Below are 18,198 nucleotides of genomic sequence, written 5' to 3' on the forward strand. Positions count from 1 at the left end.
ATTACGTGTTTCAGCTTTGAGGCTGGGAGGAACAAGAAGCCTCCCCCCCCCCCCCCCCCCGCCCCGCCTTGTTTTTTCCTTCTGAAGAAGCCATATGAAGAGCAACATGGAAGGGTGTTGTGAAGAGGAGGGGTAGGGCAGGGGGCTACCTGTTTGGGGTAAATTTCCTACTGGTTTTGAGCCATAGCTTCTAAAACTGCAGAGGCAAGCAGTGGTAATTTTAGATTTCTTTCATTTCATATGGGAAGTGAGCGATCACACGAAGGCAGAAATACATCTGTGTGTTCTAAGGATTTGGAGATATTCTAGAAACTGGGTTGAATGAGAACTTGCCAGGCTAGTGGTTCTGAAGCTCTTTTCAACCCTGGCCCCTTTTGAATGTCTGATGAAAGCTGTAGACCTTATGTGGACATAAACACATTGCCTTTTACTGTAATTTCAGTGAGTTCATGGGTTCTCTCAAGCCCTTCCTCATTCATTCACTCATCCATTCATTTAGTTACTACTTATTTTTTTAACATTTTTTTAATGTTTATTTTTGAGAGAGAATGAGAGACTGAGCATAAGTGGGGGAGGGGCAGAGAGAGAGAGGGAGATACAGAATCTGAAGCTGTCAGCACAGAGCCTGACACAGGGCTCAAACCCAGGGACTGTGAGATCATGACCTGAGCCGAAGTTGGACGCTTAACTGACTGGGCCACCTAGGCGCCCCTCATTTAGTTACTATTTATTGAGCACCTACTGTGTGAGCACACAGTTCTAGGCAGTAGAGGGAGACCCTTGAACAAAGCAGAAAGACACTGTGGCATTCTTGGACCTTGGGTTCAGTGGAAAAGAGAAATAGTAAACAAATGGGTAAAATATGTATTAAAATATGACTAGTGCTTTGAAGAATAACAAAGCAGAGAAAGGAATTAGGGTGGAGATGGGAACTACATTCTTTAATGAAGTGTAAACTTTTTTTTTAAAGGCAGAATTGTTTAGGGGTGCCTGGGTGGCTCAGTCGGTTAAGCATCCGACTTTGGCTCAGGTCATGATCTCACAGCCTGTGAGTTCGGGCCCCGCATCGGGCTTTGTGCTGACAGCTCGGAGCCTGGAGCCTGCTTCAGATTCTGTCTCCCTCTCTCTGACCCTCCTCCATTCATGCTCTTTCTCTGTCTCAAAAACAAATAAACATTTAAAAAAAAAAAAAAAAAAAAAAAAAAAAAAAATAAAGGCAGAATTGTTTAATTGAAGTATGGTTGACATATAATATTAGTTTGAAATGTGTGACACAGTGATCTGACAGTTATATACATTACTCAGCGCTCACCATGATAAGTGTAGTTACCCTCTGTTACAGTACAAAATTATTACAGAGGGCGCCTGGTGGCTCAGTTGGTTAAGCATCTGACTTCAGCTCAGCTCATGATCTCACGGTGCCTGAGTTCGAGCCCCACGTCATGCTCTGTGCAGACAGCTTGGAGCCTGGAGCCTGCTTCAGATTCTGTGTCTCCCTCCCTCTCTGCCCCTCCTCTGCTCATGCTCTCTCTCTCTAAAATAAACCTTAAAAAAGTTTAAAAAAATTATTATGATATTATTGACAGTATTCCCTATGTTGTACTTTTCATTTCTGTGAGTTAGTTTATTTTATAACTGGAAGTTTGTACCTCTCAATCCCCTTCACCCATTTCACCCAGTACCCTACACACACCCCTTCTGACAACTGCCAGTTTGTTCTCTGTGTGTAGGAGTCTTTCTTTTTTAAATTTACTTGTTTGTTACGTTTTTTAGATTCCACATAAGGTGAAATCATACGGTGTTTGTCTTTCTCTAACTTATTTCACATAACATCGTGCCCTCAAGTTATCATTCTTTTTATGTTATCATTCTTTTTTATGGAGGAGCGATATTCCATGGTGTATATATAACACATCTTCTTTAACCATTCATCCATTTTTTTTTTTCAACGTTTATTTATTTTTGGGACAGAGAGAGACAGAGCATGAACGGGGGAGGGGCAGAGAGAGAGGGAGACACAGAATCGGAAACAGGCTCCAGGCTCCGAGCCATCAGCCCAGAGCCTGACGCGGGGCTCGAACTCCCGGACCGCGAGATCGTGACCTGGCTGAAGTTGGACGCTTAACCGACTGCACCACCCAGGCGCCCCTCATCCATTTTTTTTAAGCCAGGGTTTATTCTTACTTAAAACTAAGAGTCTTTAAAATACCCAAAGCCGGAAGAATTTCCAGGTTTGAGATGGTATCACAGTCAGGTGATGGCTGCTGCTTCCTCTTTTTCTAAAGCCTCAGAAGGATCCTGGGCAATTTTTCTCGAAAATGTTTCTGGTCTGAAAGCTGATGCTTAGTTTGCTTCATACATCAATCCAGTGCGGAAGAAAAGCACAGTGCCAGTAACAGTCGTCATTGCGAGAGAAACACATCTAGGTTCCCCCTCGTTTCCACATACAGCTAAGAACTAGATCAGATGCATGTTGACTTTTCTTATTTTCATATGTAACTAAAGCTCCATGTTTAATCCCTTTACATTGGCAAAATTACTAACTTTTACCAACTTTTAAATATGATAGTCTTCCACATTTTCCAGAAAACCACCCCCCAGACATGAAGAATACCTGCTTCTGATGATTGGGTCCATTCAGAATGTAATCAGATTCTGGAAATTGTTTTTGTTAGACATTGGGGGGCTAAAGTTTAGTGAAATAAAACTTCAAATTATTGTTTTGGAAGGAGACAGGATAATATACACATAGGGTTATAATTACTATATATTAGGCAGTTTATATCATTATAACATATATCATTATAACATATGTTAATATGTTATAATGATATGACCTGTAATTTACAGGTCTAAGTAAAATGAAAATTGGTCATTAACAAAGCTAAACCATTTAGTTGGCTAGTCAGAAAATCATTTCTTTAACTTGGACCATTTCTGATACTTGCCTTTTCTGGGCAGCATGCCAGTTCACAGGCTTCACGCTGTTGAAACGCTGTCATTGCTTTGGGTTGTTGGAAAGCTCACTGACTTTGTCTGGTTATTGTTGATTATAGTTACCAGAGTTCAGGGCGGGGGAGGGGGAAGAGACAGTTGGAGAATTTCAAAGAAGGAGGGAGGCAGAATGTCCTGAGGTTCACTGGTTGGGGGAGGCTGTCCTTACCAGTCACTACTATAGAAGTGACTAAGGGACGGTCACATTGGAGTATGAGACAGACATGGAACTGAGAAAACGCATCCTGGACTGGTAGGAAAAGTGGGATACCCGGAGTCTAGAAACCAGGCTCAGGTTCAGGATACCTCACTGAGTACTTGACTTTATTTCTATCACAGATCCTCAAGGCACTTTTTTTTTTGCGGGGGGGGGGGGGGGCTTGTTTTGTTTTGTTTTGTTTTGTTTTTTTGTCCATAAAGTTAGGATAAGGCAGTTTAGTCCCTAGGATTTTGAGGTTCACATGACACATGAAAGTACTTTGAAAATATAATACACTCTTTAGATGTAAAATATGGAAGAATAGAGTGGTGCCCTTTGAAAAAAATGAAAAACATCAGTTCTATTTCTGCTGTAGTATGCTAACATGTTGCTTTTTTATCTTTATAAAAATTACATGTATACAGAGTTTCTAAGAAGGCATGGTGCTGAAAGGCTTATTAGACAAATACCATTCCTCAAACCAGCCCCTGTAACCTGTCCCCCCTCTCTGGAGGCAACAGCTTACAGACCTTTAAGTTGTTTCCTTGGGAGCTTACCTTCGTCTTTTATTTATTTTAACTTTATTGTAGTAAGAACACTTAACACGAGATCTACCCTCTTAATTTCTTTTTGAAAATAGTTATTTTTGAGAGAGAGCGGGGGAGGGGCAGAGAATTTCAAGCAGGCTCTGCACTGTCAGCATAGGGGCCAATGTGGGGCTCAATACTACGAACCGTGAGATCGTGACTTGAGCCAAAATCAAGAGCAGATTCTCAACTGAGCCCCCCCAGACGCCCTACCCTCTTGAATTTTTAAGTGTGCAAAACATTATTGGTGACTATAGGCACAGTGTTGTAACAAGCAAGTCTCTAGGGCTTATTCATCGTGCTCAACTGAAACTTTAGGCCTGGCAATAGAAACTGCACATTTCCCTCTCGTCCCAGCCTCTGGTAACCATCATTCCACTTTTTGATTCTGTGAATTTAACTACTTAGATATTAACGTGTGGAACCAAGCAGTGTTTCTGTGTTCCTTCATGTTTAGTGTCAAATTTAACTCCCTCTGTACCCCTCCCCGTCTCTCTCCCACAGGCCTGCTTGACCTCTTTATACGCTACGGTGACTGTATCACTGTGATGAACCCAGTCATGGACTGTAGCCATGTCCTTTCTTAATATGCTCTTTCCCCCCGAGGTTAGCAATGCCTCATTTTTCACCTGCTTAACTTTGTATGTATTAATGACTGATTATTTCCCTCCTTCTCATTCCTTCTCAACAGCTTTCCTGAGGAGAGACTGTAAGCTGGTTTCTTAGCACTGGGTTCTTTCTGGGCTGACAGCCCTCCCGCTTCTCTGCAAGCTTCCATTCTGGAGTCTCCCTTCACCACCATCCTGGACCCCACTGCCTCTTCAGTGCTGGCTCTGTCTCCTGCACCCCACTTGTTCCTCTTTCTTGAACAGGTTCTCATTTTGGTGGAGCACCTTCTTTTTTTTTTTTTCTTTTTAATGTTTGTTTATTCTGGGGACAGAGAGCTCATGGGCGGGGAAGGGGCAGAAAGGGAGGGAGACAGAGGGTCCGAAGCAGGCTCCACGCTGACGCAGAAAGCCCAGTGCTGGCCTCCAACTGACGAACTGTGAGATCGCAACCTGAGCTGAAGTTGGACACTTAACCAACTGAGCCGCCCAGGCACCCTGGTGGAGCACATTCTTAATCAGTTTCCTGAGAAAAGGGTGCATGGAAAGTCAGGTTTTTGAGAACTTGATTGTCTGAAGTATCTTTATTATAATTTTTTTTTTTTGCCATTTTTTAAGTTGTAGTTGACATACAATGTTTATTAGTTCCAGGTGTACAATACAGTGATTTGACAACTCTATATGTTATGCTGTGCTCTCCCATATCATTGACTGTAATACCTTACATTATACCTTTTGTTCCTGTGATTTATTCCATAACTGGAAGCCTGAATCTCCCTTTCTCCTTTACCCATTTTGCCCATCCTCCCAACCCTCTCCCCTCTGGAAACCATCAGTTTGTTCTCTGTATTTATGGGTCTGTTACTGCTTTTTGTTTGTTTATTCATTTGTTTTTTAGATTCTACATATAAAGAAATCATGTGATAGATGGCTTTCTCTGACTTACTTAGCATAATACCCTCTGGGTTCATCCATGTTGTAAATGGCAAGATCTCTTTCTTTTCTAAGGTTGATTAATAATCCATTATATATATACCTAATATATATATGTATTATATATATGTATATATATAATATGTATTCTACATTTTCATTGTTTATTGACACTTAGGTTGCTTCCATTTCTTGGCTATTGTAAATACTGCAGTAAACATAGGGGTGCATATATCTTTACAAATTCATGTTTTCATTTTCTTTGGGTATATACCCAGTAGTGGTGTTACTGGATTGTATGATATTTCTATTTTTAATTTTTTAAACAACCTCCACACTGTTTTCCACAGTGCATCAATTTACATTGCCACCAACAGTGTATGAGCATTCTCTTTTTTCCAAATCCTTGCCAGTGTTTTTTATTTTTTCTTTCTTTCTTTTTTTTTATTTTTATTTTTTAAGTAATCTCTACAGTATGGGGCTCAAATCTACAACCCGGAGATCAAAAGTCACATGCTCCCCTGACTGAGCCAATCAGGCGCCTCTTGTTATTTCTTGTCTTTTTCATTTTTTTTTTTTACATTTTTTTTTAATGTTTATTTATTTTTGAGAGAGAGAGAGACACAGAGCGCAAGTGGGAAGGGGCATAGAGAGAGGGAGACACAGAATCCAAAGCAAACTCCAGGCTCTGAGCTGTCAGCACAGAGCCTGATGCGGGGCTCGAACCCACAAACCGTGAGATCATGACCTGAGCTGAAGACAGACGCTCAACCAACTGAGCCACTCAGGTGCCCCTGGTCTTTTTCATTTTAACCATTCTCACAGGTGTGAGGTGATATCTCATTGTGATTTGATTTGTATTTCCCTGATGATTAGTGATGTTGAGCATCTTTTCGTGTGTCTGCTGGTATCTGTATGTCTTTGGAAAAATGTCTATTCAGATTCTCAGCCCATTTTTAAATTGGATTATTTTCTTGGTGTTGAGCTGTATTCTTATATATTTTGGATATTAACCCTTTGTCAGATACATCATTTGCAAATATCTCTTCCCATTCAATAGGTTGCCTTTTCATTTTGTTGATGGTTTTCTTCACTGTGGAAAAGCTTTGTTATTTTGGTTTAGTCCCAGTAGTGTATTTTTACTTTTCTTACCCTTGCCTGAGGAGACACATATAGAAAAATGTTGCTAAGGCAGATGTCCAAGAGATTACTGCCTATATTTTCTTCTAGTTTTATGATTTCAGGTCTCACATTTAGGTCTTTAATCCATTTTGAATTTATTTTTGTGTCTGGTGGAAGAAAGTGGTCCAGTTTCTTTCTTTTCCATGTAGCTGTCCAGTTTTTCCAACACCATTTGTTGAAGAGACTTTCTTTTCTGCATTGTATATTTTTGTCTCCTTGGTCATACAATTGACCATATAAGTGTGGGTTTATTTCTTGGCTCTGCTATTCTGTTCTCTTGCTCTGTGTGTCTGTTTAGTGCCAGTACTATACCGTTGTGAGTGCTGCAGCTTTGTAGTTTATCTTGAAAGCTGTTCCCATCTGTGCTGTCAAGGTGGAGGGCAAATGTTAACTGGGGGGCTCACTTGCCTCTCAGACCCAGAACATTCCGGTATTTACCCACTGTTTGGCCAGAGTAGTTAGGGACTGGCTCCTTTAAATTCTAGTTGTCCTTTTCACCCTGTTTCTGTGCCCCATGCTCCCCTCCCTCAGTACCATCCCTCCCTCCCACTGCAGTCCACAGTGAGCAGGGTGGGAGTTCCCTTCATGACTGTGTCTCCCTCTCTCTTTCTGTTCTCTGTGTGGTCCCTCTTTCATTGTGCAGAAGCTGTTGGGTCAGCCCTCAGTTCTTTGGGAGGAATTGCTCTAAAAATAGGTGTAGATTTGGGATGGCCCTGGAGGAGGTAACCATTCTTGGACCAGAACTGTGTTTCTGTTCTCATTCTTATTGGTAGTATGGGTGTAGAATTTTTGTTTGGAAACCATTTTCTCTCAGAATTTCAAAGTATTACCTCCATGACATTCTTTGTAGTATTGCTGTAGAGAAGTTCAGTGCCAGTCTTGAACCTTTGTATGCCCTGTATTTCCCCTGTAGAAACTTTGAGGATCATCTCTTTTTTGAAACTTCTCCCAAGTTGTGTTTTACTTATTGATCATGCTCGATGCCTCGTGATGTGAACTTTCAGATGTGAAAGTTTGTTTCTTTCAGTTCTAGGAAAATTTGAGTATTCTTTGAAAATTTCCTTTCCTCATCCTTTTAATTTATGAAACAACAACTAATTAGGTTGTGGATTACCTAGATCAGTCCTCTGTAGTTTTCTTTTTTCTTTTTCCTGTATTTCATCATTTTTTTTGCATTCTCACAGATTTCCTGACAATAAATTCATTTTTAAATACTTTAGTATGTGTTTCAGAGTTTTAAGAGGTAGTGACAATGTCAAAATTTGAGATTCTTTAAAAAAAAAAAAGAAAATACAAATACCTTATGATCTTAACTATGCATAGAAATAGGACTGTGTCTAAAGATAGCATAATGTTAACAGTGGTTATAATCTCTGCAAACGGATGTATGGATGGCTACTCTTCTTTATATTTTACTGGATTTTCCAAACATTTTATGAAAGGTATTTTCTTTTATAATCAAGGAGAAGTTTAAAAATATTAAGCCATTCTGATGGATCTAGTACGCCTGCTACACATAGCATGGCAAAAATATAAAACATTACCATTGATAATTGAGGTATTTTGGTAACATCCATCTGTGTTCCGTGTTAACATAATATCGGCAAAATAAATGTGAAAAAGAAAAATAGTTTTTATTTAAATCAGAGTTGCAAAGCAAAACTGTGAATTTCCTCAGTAAAAAGATACTTTCAGTCGGAAGAAAAGGCTTAACTAAATTCTTTAAACGTACTTATTTTTAAAAACATTTTAGCAGATTTGCATCAGATCTCTAATGTGCACACATATTCTTAAAATAATTATATTATTAAGAATATGGGTTTCATTGTTTTAAAGTTAATGAGTAAAAGTTATGCCATGGAGAAAGCTATGGTTTAATGAAAAGGTAGGGTCTTTAGAGCCAGGAAGACCTCAGTTCCACTCCTGAGTGAGTGTGCATGCACTTGCTGTGTGCCCTGGGCCACCTTCTTAGTGACCCCTCCCCCTCCGTCTGGGTATCTGTAAAATGGCAGTGACATCTCTTTTCATTAGAGTTAGATGACAGAACCCACCTATGGCATCTGGCAAAGAATAGTGGTTGAATGAATGTTAGGATTTTTCCCTTTCCCAAAGAAAAGTAAATATTAACTAGTATCCTGGTTAATTATGGGCCTAGGGATTTTCCCAGTTGCAGCTTTAAAAAGCAAGGCCAGCCAAGAAAGTCCTAACCTAGTAAAGAAAATGCCAAGCGAGTGCTTGGTTTCTTCAAATAAGAATTTCCCTGCCCTCATCTACGTGCTTTTTTTTTTAACTTTAATAAAATCTTAAATAATAATAAAGTAATCTCTATACCCAACATGGGGCTCAAACTTAAAACCCTGAAATCAGTATTCACATGCCCTACCAACTGAGCCAACCAAGTGCCCCTCTAACAGCTTTTTCAAACTCTGATTATCAGGGGGTGCCTGGCTGGCTCATGCCAGGCAGTAGAACATGTGACTCTTGATCTCATGGTCATGAATTCAAGCCCCATGTTGGACATAGAACCTGCTTTAAAAAAATTGTAAAAACATCAACTCTCATTAGGACAAAGTTATTTTTTCTTTTTTTTTGAATCTCAGTTGTTGACTGATTATTATGGGACATAGTGTTAGAGATCAGATTCTTTAAGGTGCTCTTTTCTGATGGGCTGAGAAACCATATGGCGTGCAGAAACATGGTGTGATTGCTTAATTCAGATGTCTTGTCAGTACTTTGCTTTTTAAAAGAAAAAAAAACAGCTTAGGTGAGCTATAATTCACATACTCTACAGCTGACCTGTTTTAAATGTTCAGTTCAGTGGTTTTCAGTACACTCCGAGTTGTGCAACCATTCCCACATTTAATACATTTTCATTACCCCAAAAAGAAACCTCATGTCCTTACTCAGCAGCTCCTAGTTCTCTTACCCTCCTGCATCCCCTGGAAATCACGCATCTATCTTCTGTCTCTACGGACTTGCCTCTTGTGGACATTTTATATAAATAGGATCATACAGTCTGTGGTCTTTGGTGACTGGCTTCTTTCAGCACTTTACCTGTTAATCTTCTGTTTGGAGAGCAAGGTGAGGCGGCCAGAGGTGCTCTGCTAAAGGTTTAGTCAGAAGATACCGTGGCTTTTAAAACTTAGAGCAAAGGGGCGCCTGAGTGGCTCAGTTGGTTAGGCATTCGACTTCGGTTCAGGTCATGATCTTGTGGTTCGGGAGTTTGAGCCCACATATCGGGCTCTGTGCTGACAGCTCAGAGCCTGGAGCCTGCTCTGGATTGTATGTCTCCCTCTCTCTCTGCCCCTCCCCTGCTTGCACGCATGCTTGCTCTCCAAAAATAAGCATAAAAAATTTTTTTTTTAATTAATAAAAAAAAAATTTAGAGCAAAAAAGAGGTGCAGCTGTTCTCAGGGAATTTTATTACAGATATTTTGATGCACTATTTAAACATGATGCTGCTTAAGATTTTTTAAATGGTTTTAATAACAATTCAAGTTCCACATATTGAAAAAATGCAATTGAATGAGTTTTGACTTGTTTATATATTCATGAAAAGATCACAGGATGATGTACATCCTGTCATCTCCAATAGTTGCCTTGTATCCCTAGTAATCCATCTCTTATCCCTGGGCTGGTACTTGTGGCTTTTTTTTTTTTTTTTAATATGTATTAAATGAGAAAATTAGGACTGACTTAGGAGTCCGTGGTGGGAGATAGTATGCGTGGAGGCCAGCGGGCTGACCTTGTGTGACTGTCATCACTATTTGTTTTCTCCTCTGTAAAGTAGCATTAGTTAACAGGAGCTACCTGCAGTATTATGGTTGGTCCTAAATTAAACATTTTTAATGAAGTAGTTAGTATGGTGACTAACACTCCATAAATGGTAGCTCTTGTTACTGTTATTTTGTGTTATACTAAAGTACTTGACATATTGGATGATTCATCACCATCACTACTATGTGCCTAGTGTGACGCCTAATACACGGTAGGTACTCAGTTTATATTAATTCTCTCCCTTTTCCCTCATTGTTGATAAGTATACCACATGACATTTGTTATTGTTCAGTAGCCCTAACTCCTACCAACTTTGAGAACGAATCTGAAAAATTTCCACTCATTCATCCAACAGATTTTGTCGAGCACATGATGTGTTTGTCCCTGCACTGTGCATTGCGCCCCGTGGATGGTTCCAAGTTAAGTAAGACGTGAGATACATCCTGTATACGCCCATCCAGGGTTTGGGCAGAATATCCATGGATGGTTCATGAACAGAGTGGGGTGGAAGTTGAGTGGCTGGATTGATTATCCCGGTCTGTGGAGACTTGGTGTTGGCCCCGTGAAGGGTATGTAGTTAAAGGTCTCAAAGGGATCAGAGGGAAGGCATTTTAACCTGAGAAATGGGGTCAGTATTGTGCAGGGCTCCCGAGCTCTGTCTGGGAGCAGGAATCAGTCCCAGTGTCGGTGGGACACAGCCCTGCAGGAGTTGGGTGAGACACAGCTGGAGAGGAAGACTGGGGGACTCCACCGCAGGCTTCCTCCTGGGCCGAGGAGGGGAGTTGTGTTTTGTCAGTCAGTAGAGAGCCTGTAAAGATGTTCCAGAAAGGGAGACAATTGTATTCTAAGTAGACTATTTTTGAGGTGGCTCTGGTGTATGGATTGAGTTTGACAGTAAGACAGTTTAGTGATCAAGGAAACGGGTAAAAATACAGAGTTGGTGCCTGGTTGTTTGTCCAGGTTGTGGTTTCTTTCCCCTTCCGGAATACTTGCAGAGTGTTTACGGTGTGCCAGCTGCTCCTGATGTGGTTGGTCCCCACCACAATGAAGTGTAGGTACAATTATACTCCTTTTTCAGATGGGGAAACTAAGGGTTAGGGTGGCTTAGAGGGTGTTTGCATTGCCCTCCACCTCTGCTGCTCCTTCTCTTCCCGTCGGGACCCTTTTCCCATTCAGACCATCTCTGTGACCTCAGCTTTCCTTTCTTGGCATCTCCCCCCATTCCCTCTCTTGCCTCCACCTCCCTGCAGTCCCCTTTGTTCAGTCTTCATCTGTCATGGCAGCTGTTGTGACCACACTCCAGGTCGTCATTTGCATTCCAGAATGTTTTCTCTAAACATAAATTGGGACAAATCTTTTTTTTTTTTTTTTTTTTAAGATGCTTCCTGTCTCTGGCATTCAAGGCTTTTATTGTGTTCTCATCCTTCATAGATTGTCGCCTGTCCCCAAATGCCACTTTTGTTCCTGTTTGGCTCTTTGCCTTTGCTTGGGCATTTTCTCCACCTAAAATGACCTCCTTCCTTTTCTCTGCATCATGAACTTCTTGTCAATTGGTCAGGAAACTCACACAGATTACTGTGTCGCCTTAGGCGACTGGACTCTTTATTCCTTTTTATTGGGCTGTAGTGTGTCTTGTATTTTACATAATTATCCAATACCAGACTTGTTAAAACTGATTTGCTGCAACTTACAAAAATCCACGTAGTGGTAAAAAACAGATGAACAGAGAAGAGCAAAAGGACTCTTAGGGTAGAGAAATAAAGCCAAGTATAAAGTTAGTATAGAAACGTGCTGTCATCCCCTGCACAATGTTGGAAGTAGCTTTTTCCCAACTTCCTGGTGCAAAGAGGGAAGCATGAACTGTTACGAGTTTTCCCAGTGGCCAGATGAATAAGGCCAGTTGCTCTGGTGAAGAGCTTTTCCTGATATTGAGGATTGAGAGAAATGTTTCTGGGGTGAGTGAGAAGGTGGGGAAGGAGGTTGGAGATATACTGAGTCTTAAATTTAGACCTCTCTCCAGTACATACACGGCCACGTTCGTGAGGCGTCTTCCTGTAAATGACCTTGATACAGCAGTAGAGCATAATACTAAAGCACAACTTAGAAAACAGTTTTATAAAAGCCAGGACTGTGACCCTACAACAGAGCTTCTGTAAGGATAAAATGGAGAATAATCAAAGAAGTAATGCTTCTGTTTTGTTCTGGTTACTGTTTTACATCTATTTACCCCCAAAAGCAGTTACCTTCTCATAGGCAGGGACCATGTTCTGCTTTGGTTTGATCCGAAGGAGAAAACCTTACGGGTGAGGAATGAGGAGAGCCGTCTGTGACTGGGGTTTGCTCAGTGCTCTGCTTCGAGTTCTGTGTGCTCAGATTTATATCTGAGATACAAGGTCTACCAATAAATGGCTGTAAGTTTTCTTTACTCTGTCCAGGAGCCCGCCCACCTGTTTCTGACACCATTTTTAGCAGCAAATGCACCAGCCAAGTAAAGGGGCAGAGTGACTGCAGCTAGGCTACAGTTTTGCTTCCAGTACTTACAGAAGAGAGCTTCTAAAATTTTAAATAAATTCAGCAATGCTTGAAGTTGCACATTTAATTTTCCCTTTGTGTACTGCATCTGGGACTAAGATGACCTGATACTGTCAGGATTACTGAGTCAGATTTGGAAAGAGGTATGCATTTTCATGCAAAAGGCAAAAATAGCAAATTTATTGAATGAGGTCATTTCTCCCCAAATAGCCCTTCTCTCTATAATCAGAGTCCAAATATGTTGTGATACCTTTTATCCCCCCCATTAACAGCTGCTTTTCTCCCTTTCTTTCTGTGCATAGGAACTTGATAAAGAGCTTCCAGTGCTGAGGCCGTATTTTATCGATGACCCCGAAGAAGCTGGGGTGCGGGAAGCTGGCCTAAGAGTCACATGGCTGGGACATGCGACAGTCATGGTGGAAATGGACGAGCTCATATTTCTCACAGACCCCGTCTTTAGCTCCCGTGCATCACCATCGCAGCACATGGGTCCGAAGCGGTTCCGTCGTCCCCCATGCACCATAGGTGAACTCCCCCCGATAGATGCTGTCCTTATCAGTCACAACCACTATGACCACCTGGACTACAATTCTGTCATCGCTCTGAATGAACGATTTGGTCAGGAGTTGCGATGGTTTGTGCCTTTGGGTCTCCTTGACTGGATGCAGAAGTGCGGCTGTGAGAATGTGATCGAGCTGGACTGGTGGGAGGAGAATTGTGTCCCTGGACACGATAAGGTCACCTTTGTCTTTACGCCTTCCCAGCACTGGTGCAAAAGGACTCTCGTGGATGACAACAAGGTTCTGTGGGGCAGCTGGTCTGTCTTGGGGCCTTGGAGCCGATTTTTTTTTGCAGGAGACACTGGCTATTGCCCTGCCTTTGAAGAGATAGGAAAAAGGTTTGGACCTTTTGACCTTGCAGCTATTCCCATCGGAGCGTATGAACCAAGGTATGTACACTTCCCAGGATGGCAGCCCTGCTACGTAATAAGTGGCTTCAACTCTGAAGTAGTTGAGTTTGTGGTCATTTGTGATCTCCTTTCTGATTTTGCTGGTGGACTTTTGGTGGTGGTGGCTGTTATTGGGGGGTGGTGGGTCAGATTCAATTAAATTTCTTTTGAAAGCGTTTCAATCATACCATTAAGTAATTACTCAGAATCAGAAATTATATCACCCAGAAAGATGGACCAAGGTTTAAAGAATTGCCATAACCTAGCTACAAGTTGGCATTCAGTTCTGACTTAAGTTGAACCTACCAGCCAGTAATCAAACCTAGCTCACGTTCTTCACATGGAGGACATGCTACATAACTACCTTTCACTTCACATCTGGTGTGCACCTGTCCCTAGCCTGTAGCCCTCCTGTGTTTGGCAGAGAAAAGGTGAGGAAAGCTAGCAATCAGTCCCTTGCAATGGTGTTACTTCAGTCTGTACTGAAGTTAATGTGGCAGTGACCCCACGGCATGCCCCTCGCCCACAGTCAGAGCAGTTTAAAGGTCACACTCGCACTGGAGACCGAGGAGACCCAGCCCTGCCTGTGTTGTCTCATCTTGTCTAAGGAAAAGAGAAGCAACTTCAAAGAATTCAGTTAGATTTCAGCTAACTGGGTGACAGGAACAAGTTAAACACTAAAGTACATGCATAGATACAGAATTGTATGCATAATGGCATTTTATTTCAGCAATCCTACAAGCAGTAAAACACTAGTTCAAAAATGAATTGAGCAAATCCAATGATTAGTTTCCATCTGATTTTGTTACATGTATTTAACTTTTAAGGTTCACTAAAAACCACTTCTTCACTATCTTTATGAATGCTTGCTTCTTTCTCCCTCTTTTTTTTCTAGTTTAAGAGGCTGGACACTTTTACCTTATTTTAAAATATTATGAATCTGTAGTAGTGCTTGAAATACATTTTTCTACTATAATTCTAATGAAATCTCTCAAAACATCCTGTTTTCAAACCAATTTCATATAGTATTGATCTTTCCTCAGTATATGTTCCTACTGTATTAGAATATCTCATTTGTAATTATGAAAACTCTTCCTGTGTCACAGTATATAAAGATCATATATATGGGATGGTAGAATGTGTATGGATTAACTACACAAATTCACTCACAGAATTCCCTCTTCCTGCTGCACCGTAGCTGTCTTAAGATGGGTGAAAGCCAGGAGGGCAGAATTTGCTCTAAGAGAATTAAAGTGTGGTAGCCTCTACTGTGTAATCCATTGCTCTGGTCAGTACTGACAGGTTTAGAAGTAAGGTTACCAACAACTTCAGAGTACTCTCTAAATGTGAAATGATTACACCAAAACGGCTTTCAGTAGTAGACCTGTAACATTCATATTTACATTATAGTATGGTCTACGTATTCCATCCAGGTCGGTTAGGAAGTTTTGTGTGTTTTGTTTCGTTTTGCTTTCAAGTAGGCTTCACACCCAGAGGAGAGTCCAATGCAGGGCTTGAATTTACGACTCTGAGATCACGACCTGAGCTGATTCAAGAGTCAGATGCCTAACTCACTAAGCCAGCCAGGCACACCACCACCCCGTTTTTTAAAATTTTTTTAAAGTAAGCTCTACACCCAATGTGGGGCTTGAACTCATGACCCTGATGTGAAGAATTGCATGCTGAGCCAGCCAGGTGCCCAGGATGTTTTTATTGTAACTTTCACAACAAAATAAAAACCTTACATTTATTTCAGGTAGACATGAAGGTGGAAAGCAAATCCCTTTGATTTGTTGTAGGAATTAAACAAAAAAAAAAAACAACAGAAACACCAAAAACTGTTTTGATCCTGCCCTGAATTCCGAGTGTCAGGAAATAGGGCAGAATAGTACTTCTCTAGTCTGCTGTTGAGGAGAACACAGTGGCTTTGTTCCTAGGCTCCCAGGAGGCCCAGCAGCTCCTAACAGTAAATAACAGCCCTTTAGCTGTTGGAGATGGATAGCTTTTCCATGCTGTGTTGTCTAAAATCCAGAAGCACCTGTGTCAAATCCATGTCCATGAGTCTTAACTGCAGCAGAGCTGGCAGTAGCAGAGCTGAGATCCACATTCCCAGCAGCTGGTCGAGCTGGGAGGGGTCCCCGTGCAGGCCACTGCCTCCTGAGCCCCACTCTTTCACAGGCATTCGGCAGCCTTACACTGTTTCCACACTCTCTTTGTTCAGTCCCCAGCGTGTACCCTGTGCTTGCTCAATCCTACGCCTCACTGTTCAGCTGTAGGATGCTCAAATAAAATCCTTGAATGGTTAATTGGGGTTTTTTTTGCTCCCAGTTTTTCTTTTCTTTTTTTTTTTTTTTTTTTTATTTTTATTATTTTTTTTTTTTTAATTTTTTTTTTTTTCAACGTTTATTTATTTTTGGGACAGAGAGAGACAGAGCATGAACGGGGGAGGGGCAGAGAGAGAGGGAGACACAGAATCAGAAACAGGCTCCAGGCTCTGAGCCATCAGCCCAGAGCCTGACGCGGGGCTCGAACTCCCGGACCGCGAGATCGTGACCTGGCTGAAGTCGGACGCTCAACCGACTGCGCCACCCAGGCGCCCCTTGCTCCCAGTTTTTCAATTTTATACCCTAATTTTTGCTTTTTGCTTCATGTATTAAAACCGGTTTTGGCAACTTAGGTTCTTTTGAATTGCACTTTTGGTTTCTAGTCATTTATCCATTATCCAGTTTCTTTGATTCATATCAAGATTGCAAAATACCTTTTTAACGATTAAGACCTACCTTTAGAATAAATCATCAGTAAAATCAAATACACATGAAACAACATCTTACCTTTCAAAGGGGAGTTTTGCTTGAGACTTAGCTGTGGCGTCACTAGGTTTGTGCAAGTAAGATTTTTGCTTTTTTTCCAGCAGGAAAGTGGGCTCAAAACAGATGTTTTTGCCTAATGTCTTACTCCTGTGCATAACCTTAAAGGTTGATTAGATGAAGCAGTAATTATAACTTAGTGCACATTTCAAAGGCCAGAATTAATAAATTGCTGTTTTATCAGGTGGTTTATGAAATACCAGCATATAGACCCAGAAGAAGCTGTAAGGATTCACATCGATGTTCAGACAAAGAAATCTGTGGCAATTCACTGGGGAACTTTTGCCTTAGCAAATGAGGTGAGTTTGTGATAAAAGTAACTTTCGTTATGTGTTTGACCTGAGAGGATCCTAGGATCAGCACACCTTGCAGTGTGTTCAGAGATCAGACAAGAATGAGAACCTACACAGTCCTCAAATGAATTAAGGGAGTAAACCACATTAGTAAAACTGTATTTATATACAGTGAAAAAAAAAAAAACAACCTCATTACACGCTGTTCTTTTGGAAGCATGGGTTTATATAACTAAAACAGGTATAATCTTGGAAAATAGAAAAATGAATCATGTCTTCCCTCTCAAGGGGGCTTTTGTTACAGCAGAAGATGTAAGCTGTGTACATAACTCTAAAATGTGTTGAAAGGACTGACTGCTTCATGGTGAAATAAAGTGCTCTCAAGAGTCACATGTTTGATTTGGAGGGATCAAGGAGGGCTTTATGGGAGAGGTGACATCTGAATGTGGCTGTGAGAAGGCATTTCAAGAGGACTAAGGGGCAGAGCATAGACTTAGAGGCAGCAAGTGAGGGGAACAGTGAGTGTATGGATGTGACGTGGAGGACAACGGGGGAAGTGAGGCTGGACAGCCTGGAATTTTCAGGAATGTTATTCATCCAGTAAACAGTGTCTGCTCTGTGCCAGGCAATGGATAAATGGTGGCTTTATTCCTAGACTGATTTTTTTCCTCAGCAAAAAACGTTTTCTCTTTTCTTGGATCTGGGGCCTGTCCTAAGTAAAAATGTAGAAGTGGATGGGCAAGGGGCACCTGGTTAGCTCAGTCGATTAAGCATCCAACTCTTGATTTCGGCTCAGGTCATGATCCCAGGGTTGTGAGATTGAGCCCCACATTGGGCTCTGTGCTGTGTGGAGGCTGCTTAGGATTCTCTCTCCCATCTTCCCCCCCACCCTGCCTTTCTTGCCCGATCTCCGCTTGCAAACACTCTTTCTCTCTCAAAAGAAAAAAAAAAGTTGAACTTGGCTTCTCCTACTTTGCTTTGTGTGGCCTCTTCCACATCCCAGGGCCTCTCTGCAGGAACCCTGTGATTTCAGGCTGTTCTAGGCACTCCCTCTGCCTGATTTCTGGCCTGCCGTCTCCCTAAGTTGTATCTTTTTCTGTAGTTACACTGCCTGCCCACCCCTACTGCCCCCAGTTAGGATTCCCGTCCCATGATGCAGCAACCCCGAGCCACGCTAAGGGGAGATGGAATGGAGCAAATAAATGGATGACCACAGGGCCAGGGGAGGATGAAGGGGAACAGGAGTATGTGTGTGTATTTGAAAAGGAAATTGGATACTG

The 18,198-nt window shown here is 41.5% G+C and overlaps 1 protein-coding gene across 5 annotated transcripts in view; it reads left to right on the forward strand.

The window, feature by feature from the left end:
- Positions 1-18,198, forward strand: part of NAPEPLD (N-acyl phosphatidylethanolamine phospholipase D) — a 46,412-nt gene that overhangs the window by 23,026 nt on the left and 5,188 nt on the right. For all 5 annotated transcript variants that reach the window (XM_047095395.1, XM_047095393.1, XM_047095391.1 and 2 more), the window contains exons 3-4: positions 13,112-13,758; positions 16,810-16,924. In XM_047095395.1, the coding sequence (XP_046951351.1) occupies positions 13,112-13,758; positions 16,810-16,924 (762 nt within the window). The remainder of the gene's footprint in view (positions 1-13,111; positions 13,759-16,809; positions 16,925-18,198) is intronic.

This window comes from Lynx rufus, unplaced genomic scaffold (assembly GCF_022079265.1).
Source record: "Lynx rufus isolate CCGP_SWC_20201006 ecotype Redwood Valley unplaced genomic scaffold, mLynRuf1.p SCAF_4, whole genome shotgun sequence".
In the NCBI taxonomy this organism is placed as follows: domain Eukaryota; kingdom Metazoa; phylum Chordata; class Mammalia; order Carnivora; family Felidae; genus Lynx; species Lynx rufus.